Source organism: Physeter macrocephalus, chromosome 2 (assembly GCF_002837175.3).
Source record: "Physeter macrocephalus isolate SW-GA chromosome 2, ASM283717v5, whole genome shotgun sequence".
Classification (NCBI taxonomy): Eukaryota; Metazoa; Chordata; class Mammalia; order Artiodactyla; family Physeteridae; genus Physeter; species Physeter macrocephalus.
This window is the reverse complement of record NC_041215.1, coordinates 14,347,674-14,364,273: the sequence shown is the minus strand read 5'-3', so window position 1 is coordinate 14,364,273 and position 16,600 is coordinate 14,347,674. Positions and strand designations below refer to the sequence as shown.

General features: G+C 55.2%; 1 protein-coding gene across 12 annotated transcripts in view; it reads left to right on the top strand.

The window, feature by feature from the left end:
- Positions 1 to 14,424, top strand: part of EPS15L1 (epidermal growth factor receptor pathway substrate 15 like 1) — a 107,185-nt gene extending 92,761 nt beyond the window's left edge. For 10 of the 12 annotated variants that reach the window (XM_028499024.2, XM_007104982.4, XM_007104978.4 and 7 more), the window contains 2 exons: positions 8,249 to 8,454; positions 13,818 to 14,424. In XM_028499024.2, the coding sequence (XP_028354825.1) occupies positions 8,249 to 8,454; positions 13,818 to 13,964 (353 nt within the window). In that variant the 3' untranslated portion in view covers positions 13,965 to 14,424. Of the gene's footprint in view, positions 1 to 8,248; positions 8,455 to 13,817 lie in introns of those variants that run through there. The other 2 variants (XM_007104983.4, XM_007104985.4) reach the window with 2 other exon arrangements.
- The last annotated feature ends 2,176 nt before the right edge of the window (positions 14,425 to 16,600 follow it).

The following is a 16,600-nucleotide window of genomic DNA, read 5'->3' as shown; positions in this document are numbered from 1 at the left end:
TGCGAAGACCCCACATCCAGTGGGCTCTCAGCCTTGACTACCCCGGGCACCTCACAGAATGAAAAACGCATCAGTTCAGGGGGCGCCTGGTGGATAATAGTAAATATTTGTTCAGCTTTTCTCAACAATTCAGAACCAAACCTCATCCTGTTCCCTTCAATGCATTAAGCAGATTTTTCTTAAAATTCGGTAAATATTTTTAGTGGAAAATCTCAAGGCTGTGATGGTGGGGACCTCAGATTTTATCTGCCGGCGCTGTGCTGCTTGGCACGGCTTTGATCTGCCGGGCTTGCCTTCTCCTCGCGTGTGCATCAGCCAGAGCGAGCGGGGCTGGTGTCTGCAGGACTCCTCGCTGGCAAGCCACTTGGGTGGCCCTGTGGGTCACGTCCTGAGAAATTAGCTCTCCTCGCTCGCCCGCCCCATCCCGCCACAGGGGGACATGTGTTTTTCACGTGTGTTGGTGAAAAGCGATCTTCTTCACTTAAAAGTTCCCAAGTGATTATGGTTGTGAAAGGTTGTGCTCCGGACAGCCTGCTTTCTCTCTCCCCCCAGTTAAGCTTTTTTGGTGGGTTTAAGGGGGCAGGAAGGGAGGCACCAAGGTGACAAGGAGTGCCTCCTTCCAGCCGCAGCTCTCCTGTGTAGTATGACTTTCAGAAGCCTGGCGGTTGTGTAGGCGTCCCCTGTAGTGTAGGACAAGTGACCATTGTGTAGGCGTCCCCTGTAGTGTAGGACGAGTGACCGTTGTGTAGGCGTCCCCTGTAGTGTAGGACGAGTGACCGTTGTGTAGGCGTCCCCTGTAGTGTAGGACGAGTGACAGTTGTGTAGGCGTCCCCTGTAGTGTAGGATGAGTGACAGTTGTGTGGACGTCCCGTGTTGCAACGAATGGCAGTTTGGGAACGTCCTGTGTTGTGTAGGGTAGTAGCTCAGGTGGGGCAGCTGTCCTGACCACAAACCTTTGTTTTTTATTTTTCTGTTTTGTTGTTTTTGTATTTAAGTCTCATCTACAGAACTGCATTTTCCAACTGCAGCCCTCAATCTTATAAATAGAACGCAGCAAGTATCTGGTTGGGATGAAAACGTACACTCAGACTCATGTCTAATTTTGATATTTTCATTCATCCGATTTATTGAGACCCCCCAAATCACCCAACCCTCTTACTTTCCTTCTAAGTAAAGAATTTCAAGCAAGAGAACCTGGCTTCTTTCAGTGTTCACATTTGTATGTTGAGGGGGATTTGTGTTCCAGCATTCTCTCCACTCGCCGCCGCTGCAGGGACCCTCCCGGCAGAGAGCTTCCCGAGAGGCGAGGAGGGAGGGTCGGCACGGGCTTCACCACTGCTGGGTTGCCGGGGGCCTGTGTGGCCTCGGAAAGTTCAGAAGTAGGAGAATAAAAGACATTGCTACCAGGGTGGGGCCGGCCACTGAGGTTTTTTTTAACAGCACACACCGTGGTAAACCATCGGGTTCATATTGTTTTTGCTCAAGGCTGTCCTGTGTGCGGTTTCGGTGCACCGCTGGGGTAGCTGCTGAAACTGCTGCGGTTTGAAATAAGCCCTATTCTGTCCTATCCTCAACCTTGCATTCCTCCCCCTGGTCATGAAGACTCCTCTGAGTGACGGAGAGTCTCTCTGGGGGGCGCGGCAGCAGCTTCCAGCCCCTGCAGTCACAGCCTCCCCTACGCTCGGGGCTCCCTTCCCTGGGCAGGTGTCTAGGAATGACAGGCCAGGTATCATCCTGGTTAGCTTTACACCAAAATTTTAAAAAAAAGTGATCTGTGCTCTCTTCACTGAAACACACCCCAGTCAAACTCTTTCCTTACTCGCAGTACCTGGAGCCATGGAAAGGCATAAAGCCGGGCAGCCGACTTTGCTCAGGGGGCACGGAGGCAGATCGAGTTACTTTGTCCCGTTTGAGATGAGCAACACCTCAGAGAATCAGAAAAAAAAAAAACAATTAAGGAGTTAGTAGAAGTGGTTACGTAAAAGCAGGAACTAGCCCCAGAATGTTTTAAAAGTGCAGCTGCTAAAAATAAACGGGGGCGCAGAGTGGGAAGTTTGGACCGAGGGCAGTCGCGGCGAGGGTTTCTTTGTAAAAAGCCTCTGCTCGTGAGCATCGTGTCGGGCCGATCCGGGGATGCCACCGATTTCGCACGTGCCAGGTCCGATAATTCAGCCTCTGTGCCTGAGCACAAAAACAGATAACCGAGAAAAAACCGTTTGTTTCCCCCCCCCCACGCCCCCGAAAACAGGAGCAGTTGATGTGCCCTGGTTTCATATTAACACAGTCATGATTTCTAAATAACAACGGTTTCGGCAGCAGAGCAAAACCAGGCCCGGGCTGTGCTTGACATGATTGCCAGTTCTCATCTCCCCGATCATCTCTGTGCTTGTCGGAAACCTCAACTTGACATTCTAGCCGGCTGGATTCTTAACTGCCCCCCACCCCCCACCAAAAACTGATTAAAAAAAAAAAAGTCCCCCAGAGCAGGGGAGGAAGGTCTTCTTAATTGAAAAAGGAAAAAAAAGAAAAGCGCAGAAGTGGGCGATGATGTATTTATTTGAACATTTGGACTGCTGTGGTCGCTCTCAGGGCCTGGCTGGGGTCGACTGACCCACTTATCCCGGCTCAGATGTCTGCCCTTTGTGAGCAACTCCTGCAAGAAATGCTCCAGGAAATCAAGCAGCCGTCCACCCTGGACTTGCTGCTGGAACCAGAGGCTGCTCTGGGCCCTGGGCTTTTCAGCCTGTCCCTGGCAACTCTTACTTTTTCTTGGATTTGGATTTTGCTATTTGGTTCATTATTTTAGTTTCTGATGTAAAAAAATTAGCCCAAGAGTGCACCGATGAATATTTGTTGCCCTTTCTTGCAAAGGAGGGAAGCCAGAGGCCAATATCCCTTCCTGGCTCATCAGTGGGGTTCCCCCTAAGGCCTCAGGCCCCTCAGGATGGCCCCGTGGAGCCTGGGTGGTGGCACCCCGCCCACGAGGACCCCCACCAGGAAGAGGGGGCTGGTATTACTGGCACCTGCAGTGTGCTGAGCCCCGCCTACGTGGAGCTGACCCTCAGGTGTGCCGGAGGCTAGACCAAGACAGGTTGGTGCACGGGAGGTAGACAGGGCAGTGGGGAAGCCTGCGGGGGTGGAGTGAGCCCTGGAGAAGGGTCTTCCAGGGGAAGGGCAAGGCTGTGTCAGGGCGGGGGGAGAATGGCCGGGCTGGACAGTGCAGGGCGGTCAGCATGGTGGAAGTCGCTAGTTGCTATGGGAAGGAGGCCGCGGTGGCCAGGCTGCAGGGACTGTGCCCGCTGAGGTCAGTGTCCCTTCCCTCAGTGTCCCCATCCCTCAGGACTGCGTCTCCCAGGGTGCCCCTGCCAGAGGCACACATTATACCAGCTCAGTTCGCAGGTGAGGACCCGTCACCCTGGGCCCAGAGAAGGCTGCAGGTGTTTCAGGCCGCCCCCACCCCGAGCATAGTTCACTCGGGAACATGTCTGTCCATCCACAAGCCCAGCGACGCCCACGGCTTGGGGTTTGGAGAGCGAGGTGGGGTCTGCGTCTTGGCGCACCCTGCAGGGGGCCTCTTCTGTGGTGGAGGTGGGGCACACCTGGGGCATGGTGCTGCTTCACCCTGCAGAAGGAGGTTGCACGGAGGGACTGAGGAAGCAGGATGGTGGCGGCCAGTGCAGACAACTCAGCAGTTCAAGGGGAGGACACCGTTGCCCAGGGACTGCACGTGCGCACCACGCTGCGCACGGGGCATACGAGTGGCTCTGTTAGAGCAGAGAGCTGCAGTCGGGGGTCCTCGGTTTCCTAGTGGGGCCCATAGGGGCAAGCTGTCCTGACCTCTAGGGATTGGAGCTGCGCCAGCCTGGCCTGGCATTGGCAGACCAGTAATGCTTGATTTACGAAAGCAGGCAGCCCATCCCAGGCCGAGCCTGGCTCCGGCAGCCGTGCACAGCCGGCGCTCTATTACCCTGTGTGAGTGTGCTAGAGCCGTCGTAACAAATACCACAGACTGGGTGGCTTAGAAAGCCGAAACTGATCGTCTCACAGATCTGGAGGCTGCAAGTCCGAGATCAAGCTGTAAGCAGGGTTGGTTTCTCCTGAGGCCCCTCTGCTTGGCTTGTAGACAGCGTCCTCCCCCCGTGTCTTTCCGTGGTCTCCCCTCTGTGCATGTCTGTGTCCGACTCTCCTCTGCTTCCAAGATCACCAGTCCTGTTGGATTAGGGCCCACTCATAGGACCTCATTCTAATTTAATTACTTATGCAAAGATCCCGTGTCCAAAGACGGTCACATTCTGAGGTACTGGGGGAGAGGACCTGAACATAGTGAATTGGGGGGTGCTGCGGGGGGAACCAATTCAGCCTATCACAACCCCATTTCATGGATAAGGAAACTGAGGCTGAGAGAGTAAGGCTGAGTGGGGTGGTGGCCATGCTCTGCACCGTGTTCCAGGGGCCCACAGCCCACTCCCTGCCCAGGGCCGAGCTGGGAGGGCTGAACACAGGCATGGGGAGACAGCGGGTCACAGGCGTTTGAAGTGGAGGTGCCATCTGGGGAGAGGGACTGTCTGAAAAGAAGCCCCGGGTTGGGGGGTCCTGTGGGGGGAGGTGCCGCTCAGGCCCTGGAGGGCTGTCGGGGGATGAGGTTGGCAAGGGTTTCACGTGGGCTGTAGGGCCTTCTGGATTCGCCACAGCGGATGCGGGGGCCCAAGGCAGGGCTGGGCATGGTGGAGCTTGCATGTTAGGAAGCTCCATTCAACAGAGGGGTCTAAGCAGCGGGCCTTGCCCTAGGCAGCGGGGACACAGCCGAGGACAGCAGGGCCCTCACCCTCGTGGAGCTCACATTCTGTTGGGAAAGAGAGAAAATACACAGCAAGTGACATAATGACGACAGAGCATGATGAGGGCTGTAGAGGCGTCTGAGCCAGAAGTGGGGAGGGCGACCTCTGTGTGTGCGGCACCCACACGAGGAAGAGCGTTCCAGCCTGGGCAGCAGCAAGCGCAGAGGACTGCGCTAGGCAGGGGCAGGTGGCCGAGGCTGGGGTGTGTATTCCCAGAGCAGCGGGGAGAGCTCGGCAGCGTCGGGTCAGCTCTGCGTTAAAAGGCCGCCGTGCTGGGTGCGGATGGCCCATGGGGCGAGAAGCTGAGAGGGTGAGCAGTCAGTGGCTGTTGCAGGGGTGATTCCCAGGGACCCGGGAGAGGTGAGGACCCCTTGCCTGGGGTGGTGGTGCGGCCATGTGGACCAGAGCACCCAGCCTCACGCCCACCCTCCCGCCTGCCCAGGGTGCCCCTGGGCTCCGCCTGGCTGCCCGCTGCTCGCAGCTGCACAGCCTGGAGTTGACAAGCTGCCAGGCAGGTCTTGCCCGACCCCTCCCGCCAGAGCTGCACGCTCGCCTCTGAAGAGAGGGGAAGGGGCCCGCAGCGACACGGCAGCGCTCTCCGGTCGCTGTGGTGCCGGGCCCGGGAGGCCTTGGCTCACCCATCGGCTCGACCCTTGGATCAGGGAGTAGGCTGGTTGTGTAAGGTGGCCTTGGGGGAGGCATGTCTTCAAGGCCGGCACCCAGATCGCCCTGCTCTCTGAAGCCCAGGGGCTGAGGTCCAGGAGGGAGAGGAGGAGGCGGGATAGCTGACAGCAGGGAGAACGTCTCAGGGAGGGGTATTTGGTGCTGGGTGGAGGGGGGAAGCCTGAAGTCTGTGGCTCTGTCACAAATAGAGAAGGGACCAGAGGTAGAGAACTCAGCCTGCACAGAAGATGGGTCGTGGGGATCAGCCCCAGGACTTCACCCTGAGAAGCAGTTACCCTGGGGGAGAGAGGCCCTAATTCGTGCTGTGCTGCGGGGTGGACTTGGCACCGCCCTTCTGGGGAAGGGCCCACCCAGGGGCTCTCTCGGAGGCTCACCTGGCTTATTGGGCCTCAGGGCTGACTGAACTGATTCGTGGCCACAGGGAGAGGTTGACCGATGTCCCAGCCTACAGCCTCCTCCCCACCCTCCCTTCTTGGTCGGGGTGCATCCTCTCGGAGCCTGGGACAGGCAGTGTGACAGCGAAGGTCAGGCTGCAGTGGGCACACTTTCTGACCCACAGCTCCACCTCCAGAAACGTCTCCTATAAATAAACACACGTGCGTGGTGTTGCTGCTCGTGACAGTGAGAACCTGCAAAGGCCAGGGGTCAGCAAAGGGGCCCCATCAGGCCACAGGCAAGGGCATAGAGGTGCTCCGCTCTGACCGCAGGAAGCAACAGAGGGCTGGGTTCAGGGCTGCCTGTGTCTCAGAGTCCTGGGCAAGCCTCGGGAAGTTAAGACTCTCGGTTTCCTTGAACACGCAAACAGAAACCAGCAGCAGCTCTGACGGGAGGGGGCAGCTTGGGGCCTCTGTGTTCCAGCTGTTGGTGTGGGCATCCATGCACTGGCATCACCCGCCCACCCAGAAGTCCCGATTCAGGTGGGATGGGGCGTGGGGATTTTAACCAGTGCTGCTGGCGGGCTCGGCGCCCATCTCTTCTCCGTGGGCTCTCCCAGTGGCGGGACCGCGTCACTGGTGACTCGAATTTCTCATGCATGGGTGAAGCTGACAGAGACGGGTTTGTACCCGTTGGGTACAAACGGGTTTGGCATTTGTACCTTACGGCCACCCAGCTGCTGCGTCGAGTGACAAGTAAATAAACTTGCGTGTCCAGGGGGGCCTCAGGCCAGGCTCTCACCGGCCCCACACACACTGAGCCCTGCTTGTGCAGGCACTGCGGTGCCGGTTGCTGAGTGGCCTGGAGTGGGGCACAGCCCCGAGGAGCACGCCGTGCACCAGTCACCCGGTCTGACCCCTACCCTCTTCGTTCCCACTTCCCAGACAGGAAACTGAGGCCAGCTGGGGCTGAGGGGCTTGTCCTCGTCTGGGTCTCAGAACTAAAGGTGACAGAGGCAGGAGTCGTTAGGGACACCTTGGGGCCGTCAGAAATGTGGCCTGGGAAGCAGCGTCAGAGAGGGTGGTTTTGGAGCTGGGCATGGAGATGGACGTGCGGGCAGGTGGAGTGGCAGAGGCGAGCAGGGTGAAGAAGCCAGGTGTCCTGGGCTCAGATGCTACAGGGGTCAGCTGTAGCTCAGGGCCAGGGGCATTCTCTGGACGTGCAGCTGGATGTCCAAGGTCTTCTGTGGAATGTGACCCTCGGCTTTGGGGTTCTTTTTGCACATTACTTTGAAATTGCAAGAGTAAACATAGGCAGCTCAGTTAACAAATCAGAATCATGTTAAGTATCCTCAAGCCTCTAGCCCAGGCTTGGACACAGAGCTGCCAAATTGAACGTCTCACCGGTACCCTGGGCAGCTGTTGGGCAAATGAATGGCATCAGGCAGGAACCTGGCCTGCAAAACCGGCAGATCCCTGAGGCTCATCACGTGGGCAGCAGCAAGACCCTGCTTACCCCTCTTGCCAAGCAGGCCTGGAGAAGGTTCTAGTTCCTAGCAGATTGTTCTGACATATTTGTTGGGAGAAGCCACCTGTCCTCAGGCCACACCCCCCAAGCATGGCCTCACAGCCTCATTTCCCTCCAATTCTAAACACCTCTCTCCCACGTCCCCGTGGAGATCTGCCTTGCCGGGACCGGGGCATCCCAGAGCCACCCTCTTGGCAAGAGCCCAGAAAGGCCCAAAGCCTGCCCCTTGGAGCCAAAGGGACAGAAGCAGGAGCTGGAAACGAATTTAAACCCAGGACGGCAGAGTGGGTTTGTCTGGTGAGCTGCCTCCGGACCCTCACGACTAACACGGCTAACTCTACACACACCGTGTTGTGAAACTAATCGCCCTGTTTAGTTGCAAGTAATCCCCCCCTTTTTTTTAATTGTTGGAAGCTTGCAGTGTATTTTTCTGCTCAGCCATGACTTTTTAAAAACTCAGTGTGATAGTAAATGTGTTGCCATGCTAAAATGAATCACTTTGAAACACGCCTGCATGTGAGCTTTTTAAAGATGATGTAAATTTTAGCTGCGGTGGGAGGGGAGGGGAGGGGGTCATCTGAAGTGGTTTTCTTGTAACGCCCACAAACCATTCAGCCTCCGGGATAAATGGAGAGGAAAGCCAAGATCCATGCAGGTTCCCCGGGGTCCGTCCCACGAGCGGCATTCCAGCGTTTTCCAAAGAGGTATAGGGTTTCCCGGGGAGCTGGTGCCCGGCTCTTCAGTCAGGACTCTGTTCTGTCCGTGGTCAGTAACTTGTATTTCTTTTTTTTTTCTCCTTTTTTTTTTTCTCCTAAACTTTCCAGGTAAAAGTACACCCGTAAGCCAGCTTGGTTCTGCAGACTTTCCCGAGCCCCCCGATCCATTCCAGCCACTCGGGGCTGACAGCAGTGACCCGTTCCAAAATAAAAAGGGGTTTGGGGACCCGTTTAGTGGAAAAGATCCATTTGCTCCCTCCTCTTCAGCTAAACCTTCTAAAGCCTCCTCCTTGGGCTTTGCAGACTTCACCTCTGTAAGTTAAGTTCTCCGCCTCCGCGCCATTCCCTCCCCTCCCTACGCTTGCAGCTTCTTTGGGGTTATTATTTTTTTTGTCTCTTTCGAATGGCAAACCTCCTCCTGGCTCAAGTCTCCCGGTACCTCACACCATCACCCGTGTTATTTATTCTGTACTGCTGCTTTCTGTAAGAAAAACGGTTTCTCAATAAAAAAAAAAGAGCTCTGGTTTGGATACTCTGTGATAAGGGCACATTTTCTTCCAGCAGGGTGGCCCAGTATGCCTGTTTTTCTGTCCTTCACGGTAGACTCTTTGTATTAGTTTTGTTGCCCAGAGCCTGTTGTGTTCATTGATTTTTTTTGGAAGCCACGACATCAGACGCGTCTGAAGTACGAAAACAAGACTGCTAAAGTTACATTCGGGTCTTGCTGTCCTCAAAAAAGTCTTTGTGGGGGAGTTCTGATGGTCCCACCCAGTGCATTTTGGGCAGCAAGTGCAAATTGAAGGACCCAGCCGGATCACATGAAGGGAAAGCAAATTTGATTTTTTAAAACTTTTATTTCAATTAGCAGCTACAGTGAAAACTGAAATGCAACCTAGAACAGCCACTCTGAATCCCCTTATTTTTGCAGGGAAAAAACCCAAAAAACCAAAACAAAAACTCAGAAAGCCATTAGCAGCGTTAAGTGCCTTTTTCGAAGCTAATCCAGGGATTTTGAAAGTCTGGCTTTGTGTCTTGGTGTGAAAAAATATTCCAGATTGTAAAACGCTGTCACATTAGAGTGTTTTCAGTACCCTCATCAGTACCCAGAGATCTTGTTCTCAGAGAGCTTCAGACGTTGTCTTCCCAGAATCAGTTTCACTGTCTGTTGCGCACCTGTGTTTTTTAAAAGGTTTTCTTCCCTCGATTTTGCAGAGTACCCTGTTTACTCGTTCGTTGTGAGATGTATTGTTTATAGATGCTTCCACTCCTAGAATATCCGTCTTAAAGCACGCTCTGCCATATCAGTGCCCAGTGAACACCCAGTTCCTTTCAGATCCACCTCGCGCACAGCTATCATGGCTTACTGAAATCGCCCAAGACGCCGACACATTCCTGGCTCTTGGCGACCTGTAAATATTTTATGACTGCAGTTAGCCGGGATTTGTTGACAGCCAGGGCACACTGTGGATATATACAAGTGGCAACATTGTTAATAAAAGCCAGAAACAAAACCCGCTTTATCTACAGTTTCTTAGATAGCACCGCCTTTATTTTTCAATGGAAAAACTGTGAAACACTGATGAAAAAAATAGAGCTATTCACGCATGACTCAGGTACTCTAGGGTAGGGCGGAAGGGTAAGTGGATTTGAATGGCAATTGGAAGAAATGACTGTTCTCTCTCTGAAATGCACAGTTCTATTTCCTGTGCCCACCCCCCCCCCACCCCCCCAGCTAGTTTTTGGAAAACTTTTTTTTTTTTTAAACCCCAAGATTTCAAGTTATCATTTGACACATCATTTCTGGTCATTCCAGCACAGTTGTTAACATCGATTTTAAAACACCCCTGGGATTTAATCACCCTCAACTCCAGGCGAGGAATTGGATTCTGCCCAGTTTGCAGCACTGCTGTTTAACGTTTAAAATCACCTTTCCCACTTCAGATGCCCCAGTCTTTCCAGGGGAAATCACCTGACTGGGAGATTCAGCCCACTCTAATGGGATGGGATGCATGGGAGGCAGGACACCTAACTGGTTTGCTTTGTCCCCTCAGTCATACCGTGGTCCAAAACATGGTTAAAAGTGTCCCACCTCCAGGGACTCAGGATGTCCTTGCGTTTTCATGGCGTCTGGGGGCTCAGTCCATTGGCTGGTGGTTTCTGTGTTCACTGGACCTCAAAGATATATGCCAACCCAAGGCCAAAGTTGGTTCCTCCGGTTTGTGTACTTCAGCTTCCTTGAGTAAATGCAGAGAGGTCTCTAACTGCCCAGCAGCCTGGCAGCGTGACTCTCAGATTGGATGTTCTAAGCGTGCCATCTGGACATGTTACCCGTGCAAAAGCAGCTTGGTCCGTGTTGGAGTTCAGGGACGCCAGTGTCACAAGTGTACTCAATCCCGCCCCCCTTGGCGCCCCAGCTCTGCCACTCTGGAGCCCTCTGATTTACAGGCCCCCAGTTTCCATCAGTGGGTTACTTGTGCTTGTAGCGGCTCACAGGAAATCTCTCTGGTATTTCTTTTAAAACAAGCCTTTCTGTCTTAGGCGAATGTGTTTACTAGGAAGTAGTATTTAGAGGTGAGCAAAACAGCGCTTTCTTTTGGGAAGTCTGCATTAAGAGCAGAGCAAATATCAGACGGGATCAGTCACGCTTTGCGTCGTCAAACGAGTCGGATGCATTTGCGATAGCAGGATAAGCGAGTTAATGGGAAGTGGCTAGAAGCGTCCCCACGCATGGTGATGGCAGACGGGTGCACGTGTTGATCCCTGGGGAGGAAGGGTGCCGGTGCTTCACGTGCCCCTTCAGAGGCCTCTGAACCTCGGATTTCTGTGGAGAGGCTGCCGAAATCAAACCACTTACAGTCCGTCAGGCCCCGGCGCGGGAGGTATCTCGGAAGAGCAGAACGCTCGTGCCCAGCTGGGTCTCGGTTCCTCGACGGCACAAGAGTGAAGCAGAAATCGGAGCTTGCCGTTTACCGAGCAGCTCCTGCACCCTCAGGCGGTCCAGATTCGCGCCGGCATGTAACGCATCCAGGTCAGAGGACAAGAGCGCGGCCCGGTCAAGGTATCTCCACCGGGGCCGGGGGAAGGATTTTCTGCTGCTCCGAGACAGAGGGAGCCACAGAGAAGCCCCTTCCTCCAGTATCCCTCAGACATCACAGCCCGTCGTGCTCCTCAAGTGCAAGCAGACCACGTGCCTGCTGCAAGTCTCCATCCTGGATCCTAAGCTGGCCTCAAACCAGTCCACTCTGAAGGCATCTAGAACGTTCCTGTCAGCACGTTTACTTTGAACACACAGACTCCTTGAGCAGGAGACACCCGGGCTGAGCAGGCACCCAGGCTGGCGTGGGCCCAGCCTGCCCGTCCCTGGCCATGTGACCTCAGCCAATCCCTTGACCCCTCCGGGCCTTGGTTTTCAGCTTTGGTGTGGACCACCCCGGTCATTACTTGTTGGCCCCTACCCGCCCCGTCCTCTGAGCTGGCAAGGGCGAGGTCCCTGTCAGCCCAGCTGTCCCCTCCCGCTGCTGTCAGCAGCACCACAGAGTCATTCCCATCAGCATTTGTTGTTTTTTCCTTGTTTTTCTCCTGAAGAGGTGTTGAAAAATTCCCCAAAGAATACGGTGGGGCAGCGGGGGGAGGCGGTGGAGGGGGGAGGGCGATTATCTGTGACCAGTGGTGGAAACACGAGGGGCAGGGACTGGCTTTCAGGAGTCCAGCTTGGAGACCCGTCAGCCCTCTGAGCATTTTTCTGGGCAGTTTAGTTTCTCTAGAAAACGAGGACCAGCCTTTGTTCCTGGGGATGGCTCCTCTTCATGCTGACCCTCACCTGCCCCTGTCTGACTCCCCAGGCAGGTGGAGAGAGGCCTCCCAGGCTGTCCTGCTTCCTTCTCCTCCTCCTCGGGGCCACATCCAGCTCCAAAGCAGCCTCCCCCAACCCAGGCCTTCCCTGCCCCAGTCCCCGCTGTCTGGCCCTGCCTCACCCGCACCCTGGCTGTCAGGTCATGAAACATTCAGAGACTGCCAACCCCATCGCCCCGTCCGCTTGCCCAGGGAGCCTCCTCAGGAGAATCTTAGCTCCCTTCTGGGCCTGTAAGCCCCTCGAGGTCCGGCCCCTTCCACCCTGTGCTCTGTTCTGGCAGCACCAAGTTTGGGCACTTGGCGCCCAAGAGCTGGCACCTCACTGGGGATGGCGCCCAGACCTCCAGGGCCTGTCCTGTGCCCTCAATTCTGCAGTTACAGCTGACCACTGCCATCCCCACTGCCCCCCGAACCAGGGAGAAGGTCCAGAGCCCCGAGGGCCCAGGCTCTAGGCTCTGCAGCCACCTGCACCTCCACCCCCAGGCCTCAGTGTTCCCAGCTGTCAGCCCACCTCCTGGGTTGCCACTCAGACTGTGTGTGTGTGAAGAAGTAGCCATGAATTCCTGTCTCTGTTCCTTCCGCGGGGCTCCTGGTGGGTCTGCTGGGGCCTCCACAAGAGCCTCTCTCGGGTCGGGATTGTCTGTAGGTCTGTTTGTTCCCGAGTGGCGCCAGGCCCCTCTTTACCTTTGGTGTGTTATCCAGTGCTTAGCAGAGAGCCGGCCCGAGTCAGTGCACGGAAGAGAGACGCTGATCCAGGCAGGCCAGGGGTCCAAATGGGCTGCAGCTCTGCTCGGGGCCAGTGGTGCTGGAGGCACCTCATCTGGAGACAGTACAGTGACCGGGGGACTCGGGGGGTCTGGGACTCCCGCTAGGGGAAGAGCGTGTGAGGTCTGGCTTTGCTTTTCTTTCCATAGAGCTAAGGTACCCCGAAGGGTTTGAATTCGCCCATCTCGGGATCAAAACGGTTTCTTCCCTTGTTTTAAAAAATTATTTTTTAAAAAGTTGAACCTTTCGGAAAAGGACCCCAAGGATAAAAAACTCCTGGACCAGATGGCGGTGTAAATGCCAGGGCTCCTGTAAACGTCCAAGTACAAGGTGGCTCTGAGCGTCTCCCAGAGTTCCTGGGACCGTGGCTGAGACGGAGATGCTGCGTTTCAGGACCTCATCATCTCGCTTGGCCTCAAGGCCCCTTTACGCTTTTGAGACTCAGAGATCTGTTTGAACAGGAACTCTCCAGCCCCAGCGCCTCTCACCCGGGCATCAAGGCTGTCGAGGCCCAGGCTCCGCGGGGTTCACTGTCCCAGCTCCTTGGGGTTTCTCTGACTCTGCTCCCCAGCTGCCTCCAGAGACGCCCCTGCCGTCCCCCGAGAAGAAGCCCCGCGGAGCTTTTCCCTCACACCCCGTGAAGCCTCCTCAGGGTGCCGTCGGGGGGAATCCCTGGAAGTCTCTCAGTGTCCCCGATATCATGCCTGGCTTCCGCCTGCTTCAGGTCCCTGCAGGGGCGGGACGGCTGGTTTCTCTGGTGGCAGTTAAGGTCAGACTCAGCCCTGTGTCTCAGTGCGTTGACGCCTTCCAGACTGGGGGTCAGGACTGGGGCGTGCGCGTCCCCTCCCCCTCCCCAACCAAGACAAGGGCTTCCAGCGTTTCCTGGTCTTCACCTGCACACCGGGCACCTTCCCGCACACACCCCAGCACTGCGTTTCCCCGCACCCACCTGTCCACCACGACGGGCCTCCGCACCCTTGCCCAGCAGCACGCCCCCGCCCCAGCCAGCAGGCAGCCAGCGCCAGGGCCATGTAACCCACCCTCCGCTTTTCCTTCGCAGTTTGGCAATGAGGAGCAGCAGCTGGCGTGGGCCAAGCGGGAGAGCGAGAAGGCGGAGCAGGAGAGGCTGGCGCGGCTGCGGCGGCAGGAGCAGGAGGACCTGGAGCTGGCCATCGCGCTCAGCAAGGCTGACATGCCCGCCGCCTAGGCGCGGCCCGCGCTTGTGCCCGCTGGCAGCACGGCCGTGGGGCAGGCTCGCGACAGGCGACTGGAGCGGGGGTGGGGGGGGACTCGGAAGTCCCTATAGATAGACACACACTCGGTCTCGGCCGGCCCCGCTTCACGTCGTGACGTGTCACAGCCACTGTTATGTCAAGGGTTCGCTGGTCGGAGGGCCTCGGGCTCCGGGCGGCTCACCCAGGGCACGGAAACATAGCTCATCCCAGTGCAGGAGACCCGAGGAGACACCCCAGGATCCACCTCTTCGCTGTGACATCCCCGTCTCCCACCCGGAACCAGCAGGATGAGCAGAGGAAAGCGCCTGTCTCCTGCCTGTCATCCCCTGCTCACAGCTGGGCAAGTACCAGCGTGTGGGGCGCACCCCACCCCGTTGCCTCCCCGACCTCCCTCTGAGACAGACACCCCGGTGATGTATGCATTCATTGTATAAAAATTAAGTTTGAATGATTAATATAAAATATTTTAATACAAAACACAGAATCCTTTTTTTTTCCTCTTTTCCACTTAAACGTTGTTTTCCTTGCATTAATGTTCACACGTGATGTCACATGAGGCAGACCGGGCAGAGGTGGAAGACCAGGTCGAACGTTCCCGGTTAAATCCTAAGTGTTTGAGCAGAGAAAAGCCAGTTTTGGGAGTTTTCAAGGGTCACCCTGTCCCTCGGGATGCAGCGTGCTTCTGAAATGGTGGGCTGTGACCTCACTGCGACTAGGGCAGGTGGCCCTTTGTCCCAACAGTGCAGTTTGAAACGAGATTCCTGCATACAGTTCACTGGGGCCTCGTCTAGTCTACACGAGGGGTGAGGCCGGCAGGGTGGTCTCCACACCAGGAACCCGTATTCAGAGTCGGCACACAGGGAGAGCTTTCCACCAGGATGCAGCTGAATTCCCCTAGAACCTTCTAGAAGCTTGGACATACCTCTTGGGACGACCTCAGGAGTTGATGAGGATATTGCAGATTTGCCCCCTGCTTTGCTTCTCACGTCCCCGTCCCCAGGGAGACAAGACAGCCCCAGCCAACTTCTCTTGGGTAAAGATGATCAAAACTTGTGAGTCTGAGTGGCCTGAGCACTGAGAAATGCAGTGGAGAACCTCTGACCTTAAAACCATGCAGGAAGGGGGGCGAGACACCATTGATGGGACTTAATTATTTATTTTTTATGTATTTACTTTCGGTTGCGTTGGATCTTCATTGCTGCACGCAGGCTTTCTCTAGTTGCGGCCAGCGGGGGCTACTTTTCGTTGCGGTGCCCGGGCCTTTCATTGCGGGGGCTTCTCTTGTTGCGGATCACGGGCTCTAGGCACACGGGCTTCAGTAGTTGTGGCGCATGGGCTCAGTAGTTGTGGCTCGTGGGCTCTAGAGCACAGGCTCTAGAGCACAGGCTCAGTAGTCGTGGCTCACGGGCTTAGTTGGTCCATGGCATGTGGGATCCTCCCGGACCAGGGCACTGGCAGGCAGATTCTGAAGCACTGTGCCACCAGGGAAGTCCCCAGTTACCAGGACTTAAAGAGGCCCAGAATGTTCCACATAGAAGGAGCCTTTACTGGAAATGGCAGGGCACGCACAGGCCCTGTTTCTAGGTATCTGTGGCTCTGATACCTAGAAACCCTTCTCTTGAAAAGTTCCTTTTCAGTGTGTGTTCTGGGTCTCTGGGTCCCAGTCTTACCTTCTCCCCTTCCTTCCCCAGCTAGGGCAGGGCTGTTGACAGCCCCCTACCTACCCCAAATGCTTTATCCCAGCCAGGGAATCATTCTGACAGAGGCACTTACTTGCTTGTTTTTGCATTTTAATAAACTTAATTTTTTTAGACCAGTTTTAGATGTGCAGAAAAATCACAAAGATAATACAAAGAGTTCCCATAAACCCCTCACAATTTCCTCTCTTTTTAACATCTTATCTCAGGCTGGTACATTTGTTATTGAAGGAACCCAATATTGAGATATGATTATTAACTGAAGTCCACACCTGATTCATATATCCTCAGTTTTTTCCCTAATACCCTTTTTCTGTCCCAGGATCTCACATGGCATTTGGTTGTCGTGTCTCCTTAGGTGCCTCTGGACTGAGTTTCTCAGACTTTCCTTGGTTTTGATGACCTTGACAGTTTTGAAGAGTGGTCAGCTGTCTTGTATGTTGCCCCCCTTTGAGATCTGTCCACGTTTTTCTCATGGTTAGCCTGGGGTGATGGGTTTGGGGAGGACCTCAGGGGTGAAACGCCCTTCTCATCACATCGTATGGAGTCCGTGTCATCACCACTGATGTTGACCTTCATCAACTGAGGATAGACTGCTTTCGAAAGACAGTTTTTCCGACCCAGGTATGTAGTTACACAGTCTTGCATCAGAGCGATACTCTGTGAGATTGAAAGTAAACCATAAACTGGTGTTTATGACAGATTTAGGGGAATGTAGAGATCAACCAGGACAGCTCAAGCCCTTGGTAGTCTTTCTGAGGTCCTGGGATTCCTCGGTGCCCATGGAAGGGCCTTGCCTCTCTGCCCTGACGTGGGTCTGGGACCTGGTGCCTGGTGCCGAGCCCTGTGGGCTTCCTAGCCTCTGACGTGCCCCTAGTCCTCTCTAGAAGAGCTAGCAGCTCCTGGAACAT